Consider the following 19,426-nt stretch of genomic DNA (forward strand, 5'->3'; position numbering starts at 1 on the left):
TGGGTTCTGTAGCTTGTCCTCAAAACCCCCCTCTAAACTGTGTTTTGCGAAATGTGCCTCTGCTCTGTGGGGAGTAGAGTGCGCCCGTGGCTTTGGCGGTATCAGTGTCCTTTTTAAGTTTTTCTATAGCAGAGTCCACCTCCGGCCCAATCAACTGCTGTCCATTAAAAGGCATATTCAGCACGGCTTGTTGTATTTCCGGCTTGAATCCTGATGTACGCAACCATGCGTGTCTCCTTATTGTTACTGCAGTATTTACTGTCCTTGCAGCTGTATCTGCTGCATCCATTGCTGACCGTATCTGATTATTTGAGATACTTTGTCCTTCCTCCACCACTTGCTGTGCCCTTTTTTGGAACTCTTTGGGTAAGTGTTCTATGAAATGTTGCATTTCGTCCCAATGAGCCCTATCATATCTTGCGAGAAGTGCTTGTGAGTTGGCAATACGCCATTGGTTTGCTGCTTGTGCTGCAACCCTTTTCCCTGCAGCGTCAAATTTGCAACTCTCCTTGTCTGGAGGTGGTGCGTCTCCCGAGGTGTGAGAGTTTGCTCTCTTGCGAGCTGCCCCTACTACTACAGAGTCTGGTGTTAGTTGCTGTGTGATATACACAGGGTCTGTAGGCGGTGGCTTTTACTTTTTCTCCACCCTTGGAGTTATGGCCCTGCCCTTCACAGGCTCCTGAAACACCTGTTTGGAGTGTTTTAGCATTCCAGGTAGCATAGGTATGCTCTGGTATTGGCTATGAGTGGAGGATAGTGTATTAAACAAAAAGTCATGTTCAATGGGTTCTGCATGCAAGGTGACATTATGAAAAGCTGCTGCCCTTGAGACCACCTGCGTGTAAGATGTACTGTCCTCAGGTGGGGACGGTGTTGCTGGGTAACAGTCTGGGCTGTTATCCGATACTGGCGCATCATAAGGGTCCCATGCGTCGGGATCGTCCTGACTCATTGCAGTATGCGTTGGGGATTGCATCAGTGGTGGAGTGACTGCTGTGTGCCGGTATCTCGACCGGAGTCAGATGACTTCGACAAAAGCGTGCCCTTTTTCGGTGCCGATGATCGGTCACCTATTTTACGGGTTAAGCCATGGCCTGTTGGCGGTGGCGTCCCCTGGGCTTTTGTGGTCTTCTCGTGAGTTTTATGTTTCGACGTCTTACTCACTGTTTTTGGCGTTTCTTCGGGATCGAGCTCGTCCGAGTCGGACTCCTGGATGGAGAAGCTTTCCTCTTCCTCCTCCAAGTGCCTTTGTCCTGTCGGTGCAGACGCCATTTGCAGTCTTCTAGCTCTTAGGTCTCTTAGTGTCTTCCTCGACCGAAACGCTCGACAGGCTTCACAAGTATCTTCTTTGTGTTCTGGAGACAAACACAAGTTACAGACCAGGTGCTGATCTGTATAAGGATACTTCATGTGACATTTTGGGCAGAAGCGGAATGGGGTCCGTTCCATCAGCCTTGAAGAGACATGTGGCTGGGCCGACCAGGCCCCGACGGGGGATCAAAAAAAACCCGAAGGGCCACCGGATCTCTTCAAAAGTCGGTGTCGATCTGTAGTAACTAACCCGATACCGAACGCAAACAATACCGTCGAATTTTCCGAGATTCTAACTAACTTTCCGAACCGAAACACAGAACGAAAAGGAACACGTCCGAACCCGATGGCGGAAAAAAAAACAATCTAAGATGGAGTCGACGTCCATGCGCAATGGAGACGAAATGGGAGGAGTCCCTCGATCTCGTGACTCGAAAGACTTCTTCGAAGCAATACAACTTGTAACACTCCGAGCACAACACTAGATGGCGGGATGTGCAAAGCATGTGTATCTGCAGCTACACATGCCATTGAACATATATATATTTATATTAACATCACAAACTTTGGGCAGAAGGTCAAAAGCTGACAACTGCCACAAACCTCCAAGCAAGGAGGCGGAGACAGGATAGGGTTGGGAAAAGGACCGTCCCCTGCTGCTACGACAAATGATCCCCCAGAAGGTGTACTCTGATTGGAAAATGGATGGCCATGCTCAATGGCTTGGGATACCAGGCTCTTCGAGCCCAGTCCACAGCCACCAAGATTACAAGGGCCCGGTCGTGCCTGATATTCAGAACTCTGGGCAGAAGTGGTATTGGCAGGAAGGCGTAAAGGAGGCCTGAGATGAAAAGCGTTGCTGAGAGAGTGCTGCCTTGGAAACTTCAATGTGCAAAACAGCTGACATTGTGCACTCTCTGCGGAGGCGAACAGATCTAACCAAGGCTCTCCCGACTGCTGAAAGAAACCTACCGCCACCTTCAGATGGAGACGCCATTTGTGATCAACTATGTATCGACGGCTGAGCTCGTCTGCTCTGGTGTTCAGAGAGCCCGCCAGATGTTGAACAACCAGGGAAATGGCTTGGTGTTCCAGCCATGTCCAGAGGCGAAGAGCCTCTTGACAGACGGCCCACTACCCCACTCCTCCCTGCTTTTTGCAGTACCACATGGCTGCGGTGTTGTCAAAGAATACCTGCACCCCTTCCCGTTAAGAAAGGGAAGAAATGCTTTCAATGCAAGTCAGATCACCAAGAGCTCTAAAAAGGTTGATGTGGAGCCCATACTCAGAGACCAAAGATCTCTAAACTTTGCCTCAGCCATGTGGCCACCCCATCCCAGGAGTGACACATCAGTCACTAATGTGAGATCTGGTTGGGAAGGGAGAGAGATCTGCAGCTGCCCCAATTTGGATTGGGCAGCCACCCGCAGATCTAGTTCAATCTCCTCCGAGATCTGGACTATGTCAGACAGAGTCCCCTGATACTGCTCCCACTGGTCCCACTACGGAGCCCGCAAATTCCATCTGGCATGTTGGACTAGCAGGATGCAGAAGGACATGAGACCCAGCAGCATCAGAGGCATTCTCACTGAACTCAAGGAAAGAGGCTGAAACATTGGAATCTTGGCCCGAATATCCTGGCCTTGCTATTCAGGAGGATAATCCCGAACTGCACTGTGTCCAGAACAGCTCCAATGAAAGGGAGCATCTGAGATGGAGTTAGGTGTGACTTTAGCACATTTATAGAGAACCCCAGCTAAGTAAAGAGTTTCGCCGTAGTCTGAAGGTGGGAGACGACAGCCAGGGGCGAGTTCTCCTTCAACAGCCAGTTGTCGAGGTAGGGGGAAGACTGAAACCCCTGAACTATGCAGATGAGCTGCAACCACTACCATCATACCAAGGGGCGCTGGTAAGGCCAAAGGGGAGCACTGTGAACTGAAAGTGCTTGTGATCTACCATGAATCGCAAGTAACATCTGTGGGCTGGCAGGACGGGAACATGGAAATAGGCATCCTGCAAGTCCAACACTACCATCCAATCTCCAGGGTAAACAGGAAAGGAGAAAGTTAGCTTTTTGAACTTCTTCTTGAGAAAGAGACTGAGGGGCTGGAGATCTGTAAGTAGCGGGAATAACAACCATGACCTACCTCTGGCACAGGGACCGTCTCTATGGCTCCCTTGGCCATGAGAGCTTTGACTTCCTTGCGGAGAAGTGCCAAATGATCCACCGACAGATGATCAAATGATGGTCGCATGGCTGGAGAGGAAGTCCCGAACAGGAAGGAGTAGCCCCTTCGGACAATTTGCAATACCCACCTGTCCGTGGTGATCGATTCCCAGTGGGGCAGGTGATGGGGGAAATCTGCTGCTGTAAGGAAATGCCTCCTTGGCCTGGTTACCCCCTGACTTTTTGCCTTTGCTCATGCCAAGTTATGATTTGAAAGTGTGCTGAGGCCTGCTAACCAGGCCCCAGCACCAGTGTTCTTTCCCTAAAACTGTACCTTTGTCTCCACAATTGGCACACCCTGGCATCCAGGTAAGTCCCTTGTAACTGGTACCCCTGGTACCAAGGGCCCTGATGCCAGGGAAGGTCTCTAAGGGCTGCAGCATGTCTTATGCCACCGTGGGGACCCCTCACTCAGCACAGACACACTGCTTGCCAGCTTGTGTGTGCTGGTGGGGAGAAAATGCTAAGTCGACATGGCACTCCCCTCAGGGTGCCATGCCAACCTCACGCTGCCCATGGCATAGATAAGTCAACCCTCTAGCAGGCCTAACAGCCCTAAGGAGGCAGGGTGCACTATACATAGGTGAGGGCATAGGTGCATGAGCACTATGCGCCTACAGTGTCTAAGCAAAACCTTAGACATTGTAAGTGCACGGTAGCCATAAGAGTATATGGTCTGGGAGTCTGTCAAACACGAACTCCACAGCACCATAATGGCTACACTGAAAACTTGGAAGTTTGGTATCAAACTTCTCAGCCCAATAAATGCACACTGATGCCAGTGTACATTTTATTGTGAAATACACCCAGAGGGCATCTTAGAGATGCCCCCTGAAAACATACCTGACTTCCAGTGTGGGCTGACTAGTTTTGCCAGCCTGCCACACACCAGACATGTTGCTGGCCACATGGGAAGAGTGCCTCTGTCACTCTGTGGCTAGTAACAAAGCCTGTACTGGGTAGAGGTGCTTCTCACCTCCGCCTGCAGGAACTGTAACACCTGGCGGTGAGCCTCAAAGGCTCACCCCCTTTGTTACAGCGCCACAGGGCATCCCAGCTAGTGGAAATGCCCGCCCCCTCCGGCCACAGCCCCACTTTTGGCGGCAAGGCCGGAGGAGATAATGAGAAAAACAAGGAGGAGTCTCTGGCCAGTCAGGGCAACCCATAAGGTGTCCTGAGCTGAGGTGACTCTGACTTTTAGAAATCCTCCATCTTGCAGATGGAGGATTCCCCCAATAGGATTAGGGATGTGCCTTCCTCCCCTCAGGGAGGAGGCACAAAGCGGGTGTAGCCACCCTCAGGACTAGTAGCCATTGGCTACTAACCCCCCAGACCTAAACACACCCCTTAATTGAGTATTTAGGGGCTCCCAGAACCAAGGAAGACCGATTCCTGAAACCTGAAGATGAAGGACTGCTGACCTGAAGCCCTGCAGAGAAGACGGAGACACCAACTGCTTTGGCCCCAGCCCTACCGGCCTGTCTCCCCACTTCAAGAAAAACTGCTACAGTGACGCGTCCCCCAGGGTCCAGCGACCTCTGAAGCCTCAGAGGGCTACCCTGTATCTAAAAGGACCAAGAACTCCTGAGGACAGCGGCCCTGTTCCACAAAGACTGAAACTTGCAACAAAGAAAGAACTTTTAGAAGGACTCCACATTTCCCCCCGGAAGCGTGAGACTTTCCACTCTGCACCGGACGCCCCCAGCTCGACCTGCGGAGAAACAACACTACAGGGAGGACTCCCCGGCAACTGCGAGCCCATGAGTAGCCAGAGTTGACCCCCCTGAGTCCCCACAGCGACACCTGCAGAGGGAATCCAGAGGCTCCCCCTGACCGCGACTGCCTGCTTCAAAGAACCCGACGCGTGGTAAAGACACTGCACCCGCAGCCCCGGGACCTGAAGGATCCGACCTCCAGTGCAGAAGCGACCCCCAGGTGGCCCTCTCCCTTGCCCAGTTGGTGGCAACCCGAGGAGCCCCCCCACCCTGCCTGCTTCGCTGAAGAGACCCCCTAGGTCTCCCATTGAAAACAATTGCAAACCCGACGCCTGTTTGCACTCTGCACCCGGTCACCCCTGAGCCGCTGAGGGTGTACTTTTTGTGCTGACTTGTGTCCCTCCCGGTGCCCTACAAAACCCCCCTGGTCTGCCCTCCGATGTTGCGGGTACTTACCTGCTGGCAGACTGGAACCGGGGCACCCCCTTCTCCATTGAAGCCTATGCGTTTTGGGCACCACTTTGACCTCTGCACCTGACCGGCCCTGAGCTGCTGGTGTGGTAACATTGGGGTTGCCCTGAACCCCCAACGGTGGGCTACCTTGGACCCAACTTTGAACCCTGTAGGTGTTTTACTTAACTGCAAAACTAACCAATACTTACTTCCCCCCGGAACTGTTGAAAATTGCACTGTGTCTACTTTTAAAATAGCTTATTGCCATTTTTGCTAAAACTGTACATGATATTGTGTTGATTCAAAGTTCCTAAGATACCCGAGTGAAATACCTTTCATTTGAAGTATTACTTGTAAATCTTGAACCTGTGGTTCTTAAAATAAACTAAGAAAATATATTTTTCTATACGAAAACCTATTGGCCTGGAATTGTCTTTGATTGGGTGTTCCTCATTTATTGCCTGTGTGTATGTACAACAGATGCTTAACACTACCCTCTGATAAGCCTACTGCTCGACCACACTACCACAAAATAGAGCATTAGAATTATCTCTTTTTGCCACTATCTTACCTCTAAGGGGAACCCTTGGACTCTGTGCATGCTATTTCTTACTTTGAAATAGTACATACAGAGCCAACTTCCTACAGCTGCCAACTGGTCCAGGATGTTCCAAGGGACTAGGAAGGCTTGGAGGTGCTAGGTTTGGACCAGGTACCCAGTACAACACATAAGGGCTACATTAAAGAGTAGGAGCGGATCCGAACTGGAAGCGGCAGGCTGAAGCACCTCTGTCAGGAGGTTAGAATTGACCTCCACAGAAGCAGGAAACTCTAGGTCCAAAACCTCGGCAGCCCTTCTTACCACCATGGAGTATGAAGCTTCCTCCTCCATAGCCACGGTAGGGGGAAAAGGCATGCCAGCGTCAGGAGAGGTATCTAGTCCACTAGCCTCACTGAAATCTTGAACCCAGTCCAAGTCAGGGTCAAGCTGGTATTCTACAGAATCTAGTGACCCTTCTACACTATCCCCATATCCATACCCATGGAAAGAAGGGTTGGGAGAGCCCATGGAAAACAAAATAGGTTTGGGTCCGGGTCATCGGGGATAAGTATAGGATCGACGTTGACTGCATGCCCAACCCACATCGGAATGGTCGACGACTGTCCAGATGCCGGGGAAGGTCATGTTGGCACGACCAGCATCAGTACAGATCCAAGAGTGGATCCAAGAGGTGTTGCCCAGAGCCTAGGCCGAAGCTGCCTGTGAGGAACCCGAGGGGGGCTTCACCAACTCTCCTGGGCCTGAAGACACCCAGGACAGGTCAGTCTGCCCAAAGATGAGGTGCATTGCCGCTTAGAACTCTCAACTCGGCTGGGGTGGCACTGGCTCCCAAAAAGTCGGGGAGGCATGGAGGCATGAAGCCAACCCAGACGCAGGCTCCTAAGAAGGAGGCCCAGAGCGCCTGCGCTCTTCCCGCGTCGTCAGAGCGACAGGATGAAGTCGAAGAACATTTGGCCTTTTTTGACTTCTTCTTGTGACCCGATCGTGCGGAGGACTTAGAATGGGACAAGGAGGATTGGTGATGACTTCGAGCGGTCTCTTGACATTCGTCTCGAACGAGACAAGGAGAGACGCGAAGTCGAACGCCGAGCCGCCATGGGCTTTAGGGACCGCTCCCTCAAAGCCTTGGGGTTTATGGCCCGACATTTGGATAGTGACTTTGGGTCATGGTCACGCTCCAGACACTAAAGGCAGACGCGCTGAGGTGGTGCCTATATACGACCGCAACATCATCACGGCAATCACAACGCAAAGAACGCCAGCAGAGCCGACCAACGCCACCTGAGGGTGCGCACGGGTACTGCTCGAAGAAAAATCTCCAGATCCTGCCTGACGCCTGTGGGAAATTCTAAGGTAAAGAATCTGCAGCTAGTAGTCTCTATCAGATATGTATACACGTTTGCAAAGTTTAAGAACATGAGGCTAATGATAATGCTCCCGTAATTCCCTCTGATTAGATGCACATATTTGCAGATTCTTGAAAGCAAAAGTGATGATTCTTTGCCCTCAATATAAACTGTTCACAAAAAAATGCAAATCTGAAAAAAATGTTTTGCTAAAGTAAAGTGAAATTTTAGGGATCATTTCTTTGGAGCATCATTTAGTAAAATGTGATGATGCATGCTAGCAGTTCTAAAAATACTCAAAATGGAAAATCAGGATAACAAGTTTCAACAGGACAATGGGAAACATGAAAATAAACATTGGCAAACCAAAAGGTCCAACATTGGTGGTCTGCCTTTTGGTTCTGTCAGTGCATGTCTTGTTTTCACATGGTTTTTGTACAACTTTACAGTTGTGGGAGCTGCCTCAGCATTATAACAAATGAAGCCAAAAATCTAAACTTTTTTGTTCTTTAAAAAAAAAATAATTGCCTACCGACAGGCGTTTCTAGCACAGAATAAAAACGACTGTGTGCAGATATGCTCCTTTTAAAGGAAAAGAATGCCATCAAGTCAGTCGATAGATATAAACTGTAGGAAAGAACCCTTTTTCCTCGCATGGTTCCCCCCATTCTCTGCCTGCTGTAAGTGTGTTGGTTATGTCTATCCCTTAAAACATGTTAACAGTACCCTTTTCTCCCCATATTTGGCCCCCACATCTGGTGCCTCCATTTAAGCCCCTAGTATATGGGGCACAGGTACCCAGCGCATTGGGGGTACAGGGGATCCCCATGGCTGCAACATGTATTATGCCACCCCAGGGGAATCCATGCTAAGTGTTCTGCAGGTTTGCCATTGCAGCCTGTGTGAAAGGGTGCACGCATCCTTTTTCACCATAGGTCACTGCACCAGGTCACTGTAAGTCATCCCTATGGCAGGCCCTCCTTGCCCAGAGGGCAGGGTGCAAATACCTGTGTGTGAGGGCACTAGCAGAGGTGCCCCTGCAAACTCCCATGCCACTTTCATGGACTTCATGAGTGCAGGGACGTCATTGTATACGTGTACTGGACATAGGTCACTAACTATGTCCAGCTACATAATGTTAACTCCAAACAGACACGTTTCGTATCAAGCATGTCGGAATCATACCCCAATACTGTTGCCATTGTTAAAAGTATGATTCCATGCACTCTGTGGGCTCCTTAGAAGACCCCCAGGATTGATACCACCAGTCTTGAAGGGTTTTCCAGGCAGCACAAGCGGCTGCCACCCCTCAGACAGGCTTCTGCCCTCCTTCTGCTTGATCTGATCAAGCTCAGGAAGGCTTTGGGGGGGGGGGGGAGGTAACACCCTCTCCCTTTGGAAATAGGTGCGACTGGCTTGGGAGGAGTAGCCTCCCCAAGACATTGTTATGCTTTGAAGGACACATTTGGTGACCTTCAAGCATAAACCAGTCCACACCAGTTCAGGGACCTCTAGGGGTGGTGCCCAGAACTCCTCCAGACACCAGTCTGCAATCCTCCTTCCAGTGTGGGTCAACTTCTGCATCCCTCAGGAACTCTTCTGGGGCTGCAGTGCTTACATTTTCTTCATCACAGAACTCCTGCAAGTACAGCTGGGTGGGTAGTACCTCATACTACTCCTGGACTCCACTGTGACTCTTGGACTTGGACCCCCTCTCTCCACAGGTCTTCCTCTCTAGGAATCCACCGTCTTGCAGTCTTGTCTGGGTGTCTTCCTTTTGGGTGGTTTGGGGAAAACCCAGTGATTTACTCCTGCTTTCCTGGTCGTTGGGGGGTACTGTGTTACTTACCTTTGTGGTTTTCTAGTACTCCCCTCTACGCATTCCACTTACCTAGGTGGGGATCCCGTGTTCACATTCCATTTTTTTTAGGATATGGATTGTGCTCCTCTCATGAAATCACAAGAATTTAAAGAAGTAGGCCAGGGAATTGTACTCCTAGAAAATATCTCTGAAATGTATTTTAGCACAAGCAAATATGCATGTCTGGATTTGCTTATGGGAAAATCTGCTGAGCGTTTACAATTTTACTTTTTTTCCAAACCTGGAAGAAATGTTTACTTCTGCTCTTGTCAGGAATACATTTCCAACCTTTCTCAGTATGGGAAAAGATTTGAGAAGAGCTGGTGAAAACCTCTAAAACACACAAGTTAGGTTGGCACAAACTCAAAAGGAAATGACAACCCTGGAACTATTGTTTACCACTATCTCCTGCCCCAGTGTGTACATCTGAGGAAAGGTGGCTGTATTAGGGAATTGTTATTATTCAAACCCTGCTTTAGTATGAGCCCTCGCATTATCAAAGAGGCTATAATCACAGCTCTTGCATAATTAAATTGTTGCCATAATTTGTTACCACTACGCGGCACCAAAGTGACAAGTGGATTTTTTTTTTTTTTTTTTTTTTTTTTAAGAGGACAAGTAGATTTGTAAAGCAACCTGTCCCATGGACAAGTAGATATTTTATTCAATGCCACACTCCTGGCTTTTATTCTAGATAAAAAGCTTTACACAGCTTAGCCATTCACTTCCTGTCATTTCTACCCATTTGATCCATGAGGATCAGTCTGGGTTTGTGATGGGCAGATAAACATTTTATGAAACTGGTTGAAAAGACTAAAAAGAGAAAGACTAAGGGCCTGATTTAAATTTCGGCAAAGGGGTTACTCAGTCATAAGGGTGATGGATATCCTGGCTATCAAAATCTAAATATCATCAAAAACAATGGTGTTAAGATTTTAGCGGACGGGATATCCATCACTGTTGCAACAGAGTAACCCCTTCGCCGATATCTAAATCGTGCCCTAAATTTCAGGTTTTGTCACAGGATACTGAAAAAGGTCAGACAAATTTATGAGTGTTCTTGGTTGAGAACATGACATTTCTGGTAAAATTCCAAGGAGACTTGGTATAGTCATGACATTGTATAAAGCACTAAAGACAAAGGTGATCGAACGACTAAATGAATGGAAATGACTTTGCAGACAGAAATCGTGCAGGGTTACCTACTCTCGCCACTGAAATAGCCATGGAGCATTTTGCCACAAAGAACTGGAACAATGACTGGAGACAGTCTTCAGAGATGAAGCATAAAGAATTGTTTTTTGTTTTGTTTTTGGGATGACCCAACTTAAACCACAACAGATTTCCATAGTTTCATCATGGCCCAGACAAGGAGCTTTCAGAATATGTTGCAATGGGTGGGCTGAACATGTAAATATTGGAATCTGACACATTACGAAGTATGATCAGTATTTTAAAACATCTAAAAGGACATTTTCCTCTTCTGTCCAGACTATTCTTCGGTGAAATAACTACAGGCATACATAAAGTTCTTTCAAGTTATTTGATCCGAATATATCGCCATTGGAATAGAAAAAGAGTTACCACTGGTGGATTTATTTATATGTCTTTTGGTTCAAATAGATATGGCCCCGCCGGTGAACATGGTGCAAAAATTACTTTATGTATTCCAGGCGCTCCGAATTAGGATTAATCAAAGGTGAAAACACTCCAATGAATGTACTCAGAAAAAGAGAGGGTTTAGCCTACCTAAGTGTAACTATACACAGGCCTCACTATTTGGTAATGGTACCTGTAACAATTAGTTCAACACTAGGCCATAAAATTACGACCAGCAAATAGATCATTTGATTACGTAAGAAACACAAGACCTATTTATCACAGTCATATTACTATTAATATCCTAGATATATGGAACCACATTGCCCCAAACATAGGACATACCACGCACCCTTCCCTAATAGCTAAATTGCAGCAAATCAAGGTGTCCTGTCTGCCCAATGGAGGAAAGATGACAGGAGAACATTGGGGCAATGTTCAATGGATGGGAGAATTAATTTGTTTGAGTATTTGAGAATCAATCCGGAATGAATGAAAGGGACAATTACAAATTTGCTATTGGGACCATCAGATAGAGAAAAAACAACCATATTCTGACAGGACGCACACCCACTCTGCCATTAGTGATGTGTAAATATAGAAAAAGCCGTGGAACCACAATTAATGGGTACTAAGTAGAAGATCATTCTAGAGGCATTCCTAGAATCAATAATCTAGCTTATAAACAGTGTACTGTGGACTTGGATGACACAGATCGGTGCTGAAGCTTGTTTGGAAGGAGAAGCTCAATCTTTCATATGTGGTAGAACTGTCACAAAATACTTTGTTACTGCAAAGAGACCACTGCTTCCATAAAAAAAGATTTTGGGCTATCCAATCCCAAAATCCCTAGATACAACCTGGCTAGGGCTGAGATTAGTATTAGTGCAGTGGATGGGCCAGTGAGTGGACTGGTCCCTCGTATTTCAGTTAATGGTACCAAACATTATAATTACTAGAGGATGTATGAAGGCAGAGCCTCAAAAACAGGCAAAGTATGGCAGGTCACTGGATGGGGTTCAAAGGGTGCCTTTCTAAAACCACAGGAGTCTCAGATGTTGCAGGACCTCTTTCAAGCATATGGTTCTCTGTGAAGACATGTTCTCCCAGACAGAAAAGAACACAAACATGCAGTATGTTCTTCACTGCAGATTTCAGATAAAACTAAACAGCTTAGCAAATTCGAAAATGTAATTAAAGAGGACACATGAAATTGTTTGCTTTATTGTTTCACATCTTTTTAAAAACCTACCCTGTGGAATCATTTCCAATGTTTCTAAATGTTCTCTCAAATTTACCCCCACAATGAAAAACATTTCCAATTATAGTATGTTAAATAATCCAATATTAACAGTAAGTCTGCCTTTTCATGTATGCTATATAAAAACTGAACATATGTAAGTATAATTAAATCCTGTGCAGCCATTTTAAGGGACAGCAGTCTCTGATCTGCCTTTCTTTCTTGCCACTATTTCTTTAGAAAAGAAATTTGATAAACATTTTTAAAAGCCTTATTTTGTACCATCACAGTATATGAGCAATTCCTGTCTGTGCAAATTTAAAACTTTTCCTTCAAAAGATAACAAGTACAATGCTGCATGAGGATTGCACAAGTACAGCACTCTGGTGTCAGGGTAAGTAAGGTGTGTTAAGGATAAGTCATAGATCTATATGATGTTACAAAACCAGTATTTGTATGCCTCACCAGGGATTATATACAATGCATCTTTTCAGACTGAGGTAGACAATGCATAAGCGTAGACCAAAATGGGCACAGACATGAGGCTGTCAATGAGAGTATAAGGAAGACAATGTCACTTTTGGTAAAACAGTCACAGCTGTCTCCAGCCGAAACTAATTGGTGGATATTAAGAAGAAAAATCTTACATCAACAGAAATTCAAAAGGTTGGGAATTTCTAATGTTCTACTCTGCAAATTAATATACTGATTAGAGCTTTTAAAAAGGTATGGGAAAACATGCACATTTTTTCTTACCTAGCAAAGGACCCTTGTTCATCTTCGAGACAACTTGACACTCTTTGCCCCCGTTTGTGACTTTACCACTGTCCTTTGGACTACAATCCCGAGACTTCGATTCAGTATTGGAAAAATACTGTTTGGTTTGTTCACAAAGATAAAAGTTCTTATTTAAAAGTCCAATAGAAGCACCTGCAACTTCAGATCTTGAAGAAAAGTTTGGATACGTTCGGGGGCTCCTTAGAGATTCATGGGGGATCCCCTTTTCTCGTTTTTGATTTCCAGGAAAAGGCAGATTCATTCTTAACACATTGCCACTGAAATTGTTCTCCATGTGACCCTACAATGAAAAGGACAACAGTTATGGAAATTATTTAAAAAGTAAAACTGGTAATTTCAGGCAATAAAATATTTGTAGGAATATATATCCTCAGTCACCAATTCCTATAATGATATTGAGACTCTTAAAACAATGTCAAGTGAAAACATCATATTCATGAGAACTAGTGTTTCAGACATCATCTGGTCACCTACTGTCATTACAATCTGATCATTACTTCTTGCATTATGGGCTAGTAAAGTAGTTTATGAATCTTTTACAAGTCTCCGGGAATTAACATTATTCTCCTGCAACATTCAATAGATTCACAATATAGAAAATATAATGAAAAAGAAACAAACTAATACTGATGGAACTTTAATAGGTAATCAATATTAAGGTGTTTAAAACCTCCGTGCTACACTGAAACATCTCCGAGTGTCTGAATCAAGGCTGTATGTGGAGGTGTCAGTTGAGTTCAACAAAACTGTTTAAAGTCCTTCCAATATGAGTGGGGAAAACAAGTTGGAAGGTAGGCACACCCAGATTTAAGGGTGGAACATTTCTTTTTTAGCCAGAGCCCTCCCCCTACCTACAATCTCTCCAATGGCATTCTACTCAAAATATTTTTTCTTTCCACAGCCACCTTTTGGTGCTCTCAAAGAACTGGCTACAAAGAAAACCAAGCTTAACTACTAACAGAGCTAAGTCAAATGATTGTACTCCCTAACTTCACACCCCTCTTCCTACGTTTTCTGAATTATTAAGTGCTTCCACGTGCACCACACCACAAAGAGGATTGCCAGATACCACTGTCAAGCTGATAAGCAAAATAAACTACCAAACCAGACAGTAATCTTCTCTATCATTTTTTATTAGTAATTGAGACTCGCTATACAATGCTGCATGTTGCCTTGGGTTACTTTAGTGTTATGAAGAATCAAAGAATGTGAACATAAGGCAGCTAGAGTCCATGAGTCGTCATTCCGAAAGTCTTCAACACAATTCCCAAACACAGCTGAAGGCTAAGTAGCTCAACAATAAACTTTTCAGATAATTCATGGTTTAGGACTTTATCCTGAGTCATGAGCTTCAAGTGATTCCTAGTTTAGGGTTCTAACAGCTCCTGGTTCTGCCTCCATTTTTGATAGGTTGAAGGCTTCTTTGTGTAATAAAAACAATAAAAAAGTGCTTAGGCAGAGTGCATTTCCCAGTAAGACAAGTAATGAGGTGCTAGGTTAACAGGTAATTTGGATCTTTGCCCCAAAATGTTTTGTTGATAGTGCAGGGCACTTGCAACTTGAGCCTGGCACCTACAGGCCACCAATGGAAATCTTTCAAGGCTGGCTTTATGTGGTCATGGCTCGTTAGATTCGGGGAATCTTGCTGCTTGGTTCTGGAGTCTTTGCATCTTGAAAAATAGTTTGTTTGGAAATCCTATGTAAACTATGCTGCAATAGTCAAATATTGCCATCACCATGGATTTTGTCAACTCCATCCGAATCATTCACTGAAGAAGGCTGATCTGCTGGATTATTTTTTTCGACCACTGCATTAACCTAAAGTTCAAAGAACAACCACATTAAAAACGTAGGGCAGCATGCCTAGTCTGGAAGGAGAGCACCTTGATTTCAGTTCCACATGACACAAGGATCTCAGTCTTGCTTCAATTCAGACTAAGGAGACACTCCATAAAGCAGTAATCACATGGCCCTAGCACAAAAATATTAACTTGTTTGAAGACCAGTTTTCCAATTGGAAATAGAAATTCAGTGGTGTATATCTCAAGTTTCACTACAAACTGCTGTAAGAGTTCATCCAGAGAACTCCTGTAATAGAGCAGAGAGGCTAGGATTAACTTCAAAGTACTCTGCAGAATAATGGGTGAATTGGGGATTCCATGAACTCTATATTCAATCAAGATCAAAGAGAGGGCAGTAAATTGCAGCCCATAAATCATATTTATCAAGTGAAATAGTGTGGTCCACAGTACCACGGGCAGCTTGGAGTTCAGGAAGTATGAGAACAGACTTTGTTTTTATTGAAAAATATCAATAGTTTTTTTCCCCAATTGTGAGTCAAGGGTGATTCACTGCTCCATGAAGCCTAGAACCCCATCTGGTGGTTGTAAAATATGGGGTGGTGATGCTCAGGGCTTACTTAGAGCTGTCTTGTTCCTTTTCCAATGATTTTTTAGTGGAAGTGTAGATGGATGTTAGACAGTATCTAGAAGGGAATCTGTGGGCCACGCACTGGTTTCTCAAGGAAGACATGCCATGACTGCATATTTTAGTGGTTTTGGACTACGCGAAGATCAGAGTTGGTGTCGAGTGAGGTGCTCTTCCAGAAATAAAGGAAACAGTTTCATTCGGAAGAGGGGTGGAGGGATAATAAGGCAATTGAATTACAGCTCCTCTGGGAACAGGAACAGAGGTACCCGGGACTGACACTGGACCCGCATTGAACCAACGGTGGCCTGGGAGCACACCAAAAATAATATGTTTTTATTTGAAAACATTGCAGTCGCCTTGTTCCTATCAAATTTGAGTCCTCACTTAGTTCTCATTCAAATGGACATATTTGTTTGGGACCAGGAGCAACACAAGGTACTTAATGTTGCACAAAACTCTGCTCTAAAACTGAAGAACCATTACTCGGCCTTAGGAAGGTACTGTGTTAACAGAATTGTGACTGGATACCCCTACATTTCACCCAGTACCAGGAAATGATGGGACTGTGAACGTTAAAACCCTTGCAGGAAGAGCAGAGGGCACATAGGTTTTCAATGCTCTTGACTTGGTGTCCCATAGGACAGCCACTCCGAGCGTGACGCGTTAAATAGCCTTAGCACTGGGCCTGCAGTATATTGGCAGTGACATGGGGTTAGTAACACACCTGACGGGCGCAGAGGTGGCGGTGCTGTGCAGCTGGGGGCTGTGTGGATTCATCTGTCTGTGCTGCTGGCGGTGAACCCTTACCTAAGGAAAGATTTGTAAAGTGGACACTGCAATAGTGAGTGCCTGACAGGAGGTGTATGACAGGCATTATTACAAGGCAAAAAGAGGTGGTTGTCTTACTTTCCCAGGGGGATGCTGGGGTTACGATACCATGGCAACTGGAGCCTCCAGGACAGGGCCTGACCATCAAGTGTTTTGAGCTGTTGAGTACCGTCTGACAGTGAGAGGAGGCCGGACGCTGAGCTACACTGGTCCGAAGAAGCGTCCCTTTGCTGTGGAAGGGGGTGGGGCAGGCGCGGTGGGAGTAGAGTGAATGGGATTGAGTGTTCGGCCTCCCACTCCCGTCAATATTAAATGCTGGGCCTCTGGAGATGGAAGGATAAGGCAGCAAGGAGCCGCCAAGGAAACATCATTATGCAGTACACCACACCGCTGGCCCTGCCACGAGGACTGCTGAGGGCAAGGGCACCAGCACTGTTGAAGCAACACAAGGTGCACGCTGAATACCATACAGGGCTCATGCACTGCACTGGAGAGGAAGATCAATGTGGTCTTCAACAGATGTGGGTCAGATAAGGTCACCACTGATGAACACACTACAACAGACCTGCACACAGAGGTAACAGTGCTTAAGGTGCAGGTAAACCGCCTTCTGGCTACAACGGACACTCTGGAGAAAAGGACAGAGGATACAGAGGGCTGGTCCCGGAGGAATAACCTCAGATTTCTGGGTTTTCCGGAACAAGCAGAGAGTGCCTCAGCTGAAATCTTCCTTGAGGAATGTCTAAAGACAAAGGTGGATTAAATGGACTGATTACTCATGTTTGCAACTGGGAGGGAGCATAGGGCGTTGGTCTACCGTATTCCGGGGTATGCAGCCTCAACCGGGACGCCCCCGAGAGCGATCATCGTTTAGGGTCTTTAACCTTTGGGATTGAGACAACATCCCGAGGGCTGCCAGTGTGGTGGGTGAGTTAAGATATGGAAACCACAAAATTGCCATCTTCCCAGACTATACATAAATTGGACAGACCCAGAGAAAAACCTTCATGGAAGTTAAACAGAAACTTTGAACGATGAACCTCGCATAAATAGTGATGTACCCTGCCAGACTGATAGCCAATGCAAAAGTGCATTTCTTTGCGAAACCAGTGGTGTGGGCTTGGTTGGAGTTGTGGGACCGGGACCCTGAATCTGAGTGAGGACTGCCTAGAGCAAACCGTGGTAGCCAGTTGTAGAGGCTACGACTTGGCGTGGTTCTCAAGGAAGTTATCCCTGGGGAAACTGCCTCCAGCTAGAAGTGACAGGTACAGAAATTGACACGGCTCCAGATGGCCTGTACGCAAACACTGAAAATGAGCAGTGAATACTGGTATTGTTTGGATATATACATGTGCATATATGTTTTGATGTGAAAATAAATTACTGCAGACTAGGTTGTGGCTCACTGTTCTATTTAGATAGGGCTCGGTATGGCAGCTGGAGTGTGGGCCCTGCTGGTATTTTGTTCTTGTTGGATTGGAGAACTGCTGGGTGTTACCTTACTCCTGCATATTTTTCTTAGTCAGACAGTAAACAGGTATCTGAGTGGCTGTGTTGTGGCCTATTTCGAGTATTGGTTTTGGGGTTTGGCGCAGGGGGACTTGGATGCGTCTGCTGACAGGATAGGCAAGCTCAGTGTTGTGTTGTTTTGTAGTAATTACCCGGGGTGGGGTGAAATCTGGTGGAAGCATTGTTGTGGTAGTTTTGTTGCTGTGTGTTTCACTCATCAAGGGTTGATAATAGTCCTCTGGGATAGCAGGCTGGCACAAGACCGGGCAACTACGATTTGACAGGGGTGGGGCACATGGGGTCCTGCAGGAGTTTGCCCTGAAGCACAAAGCTCACCAATACATTTTAAACACACATAATATAGTCACTTGTAATGTGAGGGGTCTTGGGGAATATGTAAAGTGGCACAGAGTAAATCCTACATGTGTGGACAGTGGATACACATAGCCTGCCTTCAGGAAACACATTTGATAGATGAGGAAGACAATAAATTGAAAGAGAAATTGAGGGGCCAGCTGTATTCATCTACATATTCAGACAATGCCTGTGGGTTGGCTGTGAGGGTGGACCCTGGAGTGCAGTTTAAACTGCAGTGTTCTCAGGCAGATCTTGGTGGTAGATGTTGGAGGATGGCTCATTTTGTTGTTTACATATATGGTGTGACATCCTATACTGAGTCCAGGCATCCCTTAGTGATAGTGTTAGTGTTTTGGCACCTAGCTAACCAAAGCTCTAAAGGGGTAGCTGTGGAGAGAAGCACAGGCTTATCAGCGAGGAGGCACGTTCAATACCAAAATAGTCATTCAGTGATGTTCACACAAGAAAGAACCACACCAAGTGTTACAAAAATAAGGGAATCTTTATTATAACACAATCACTATCCTAATGTTGCTATATCTCCACTTGGGAGGTATCTACACACAGAGAACTTATAAACAAACAGTAAAGCCACAGATATACACGGGCCCTGTTTGGCAGGGGGAGGAAGAGGTGTGGAGAGTGGCAGACCATATACAGGTAGTCGCAAGGAGGCCTCAGCAGCACAACAAAGGAGTCCCACACCTCAAAAGTTACAGGGTGGATGCTGTTCTTCCAGTTGCAAACTGCTGGAGGCTGGCCCTTCTTGGAGCTCGAAGATCTCCTAGAGGAAAAGTCAACATGCCTTAGTAACAGCAACAGACAGTGAACATGGGTTCCATTCCAGTGGCTACAGTAATGGCCTACGTCTCCCAAGTTGGACAGAAGACAAGTTGGATCTGGAGAGGACCACAGAACGACTACCTGTGTTGCAGAGCCTTCTCGTTGTCCCTGAGACAGCAGGATCCACCAGTCGGTCACTGAGGTGCCTACGGATGCAGGGGAGTGACTATTTCACTCCAAGGGCGACTCCTTCTTGCGTCCTGGTGCAAACACAGTGATTGTGACCCTGGAAGATGCACAGCCATGGATGTTGCAGAATTATTGCAGGAGCTGGAAAAACAATGTTGCAGTATGAGCCCTCCCAAATGGATACAGTCTTGTTTCAAGTCCTAAATCAGATCAGCAGC

At 46.2% G+C, this 19,426-nt stretch overlaps 1 protein-coding gene across 2 annotated transcripts in view; it reads right to left on the minus strand.

Moving 5' to 3' along the window:
* The window catches only part of TDRD1 (tudor domain containing 1), a 1,656,135-nt gene that overhangs the window by 1,551,207 nt on the left and 85,502 nt on the right, over positions 1–19,426 (minus strand). For both annotated transcript variants that reach the window (XM_069239312.1, XM_069239311.1), the window contains one exon: positions 13,071–13,392. In XM_069239312.1, the coding sequence (XP_069095413.1) occupies positions 13,071–13,386 (316 nt within the window). In that variant the 5' untranslated portion in view covers positions 13,387–13,392. The remainder of the gene's footprint in view (positions 1–13,070; positions 13,393–19,426) is intronic.

The sequence above is a fragment of the Pleurodeles waltl genome, chromosome 6 (genome assembly GCF_031143425.1).
Source record: "Pleurodeles waltl isolate 20211129_DDA chromosome 6, aPleWal1.hap1.20221129, whole genome shotgun sequence".
Lineage (NCBI taxonomy): Eukaryota > Metazoa > Chordata > Amphibia > Caudata > Salamandridae > Pleurodeles > Pleurodeles waltl.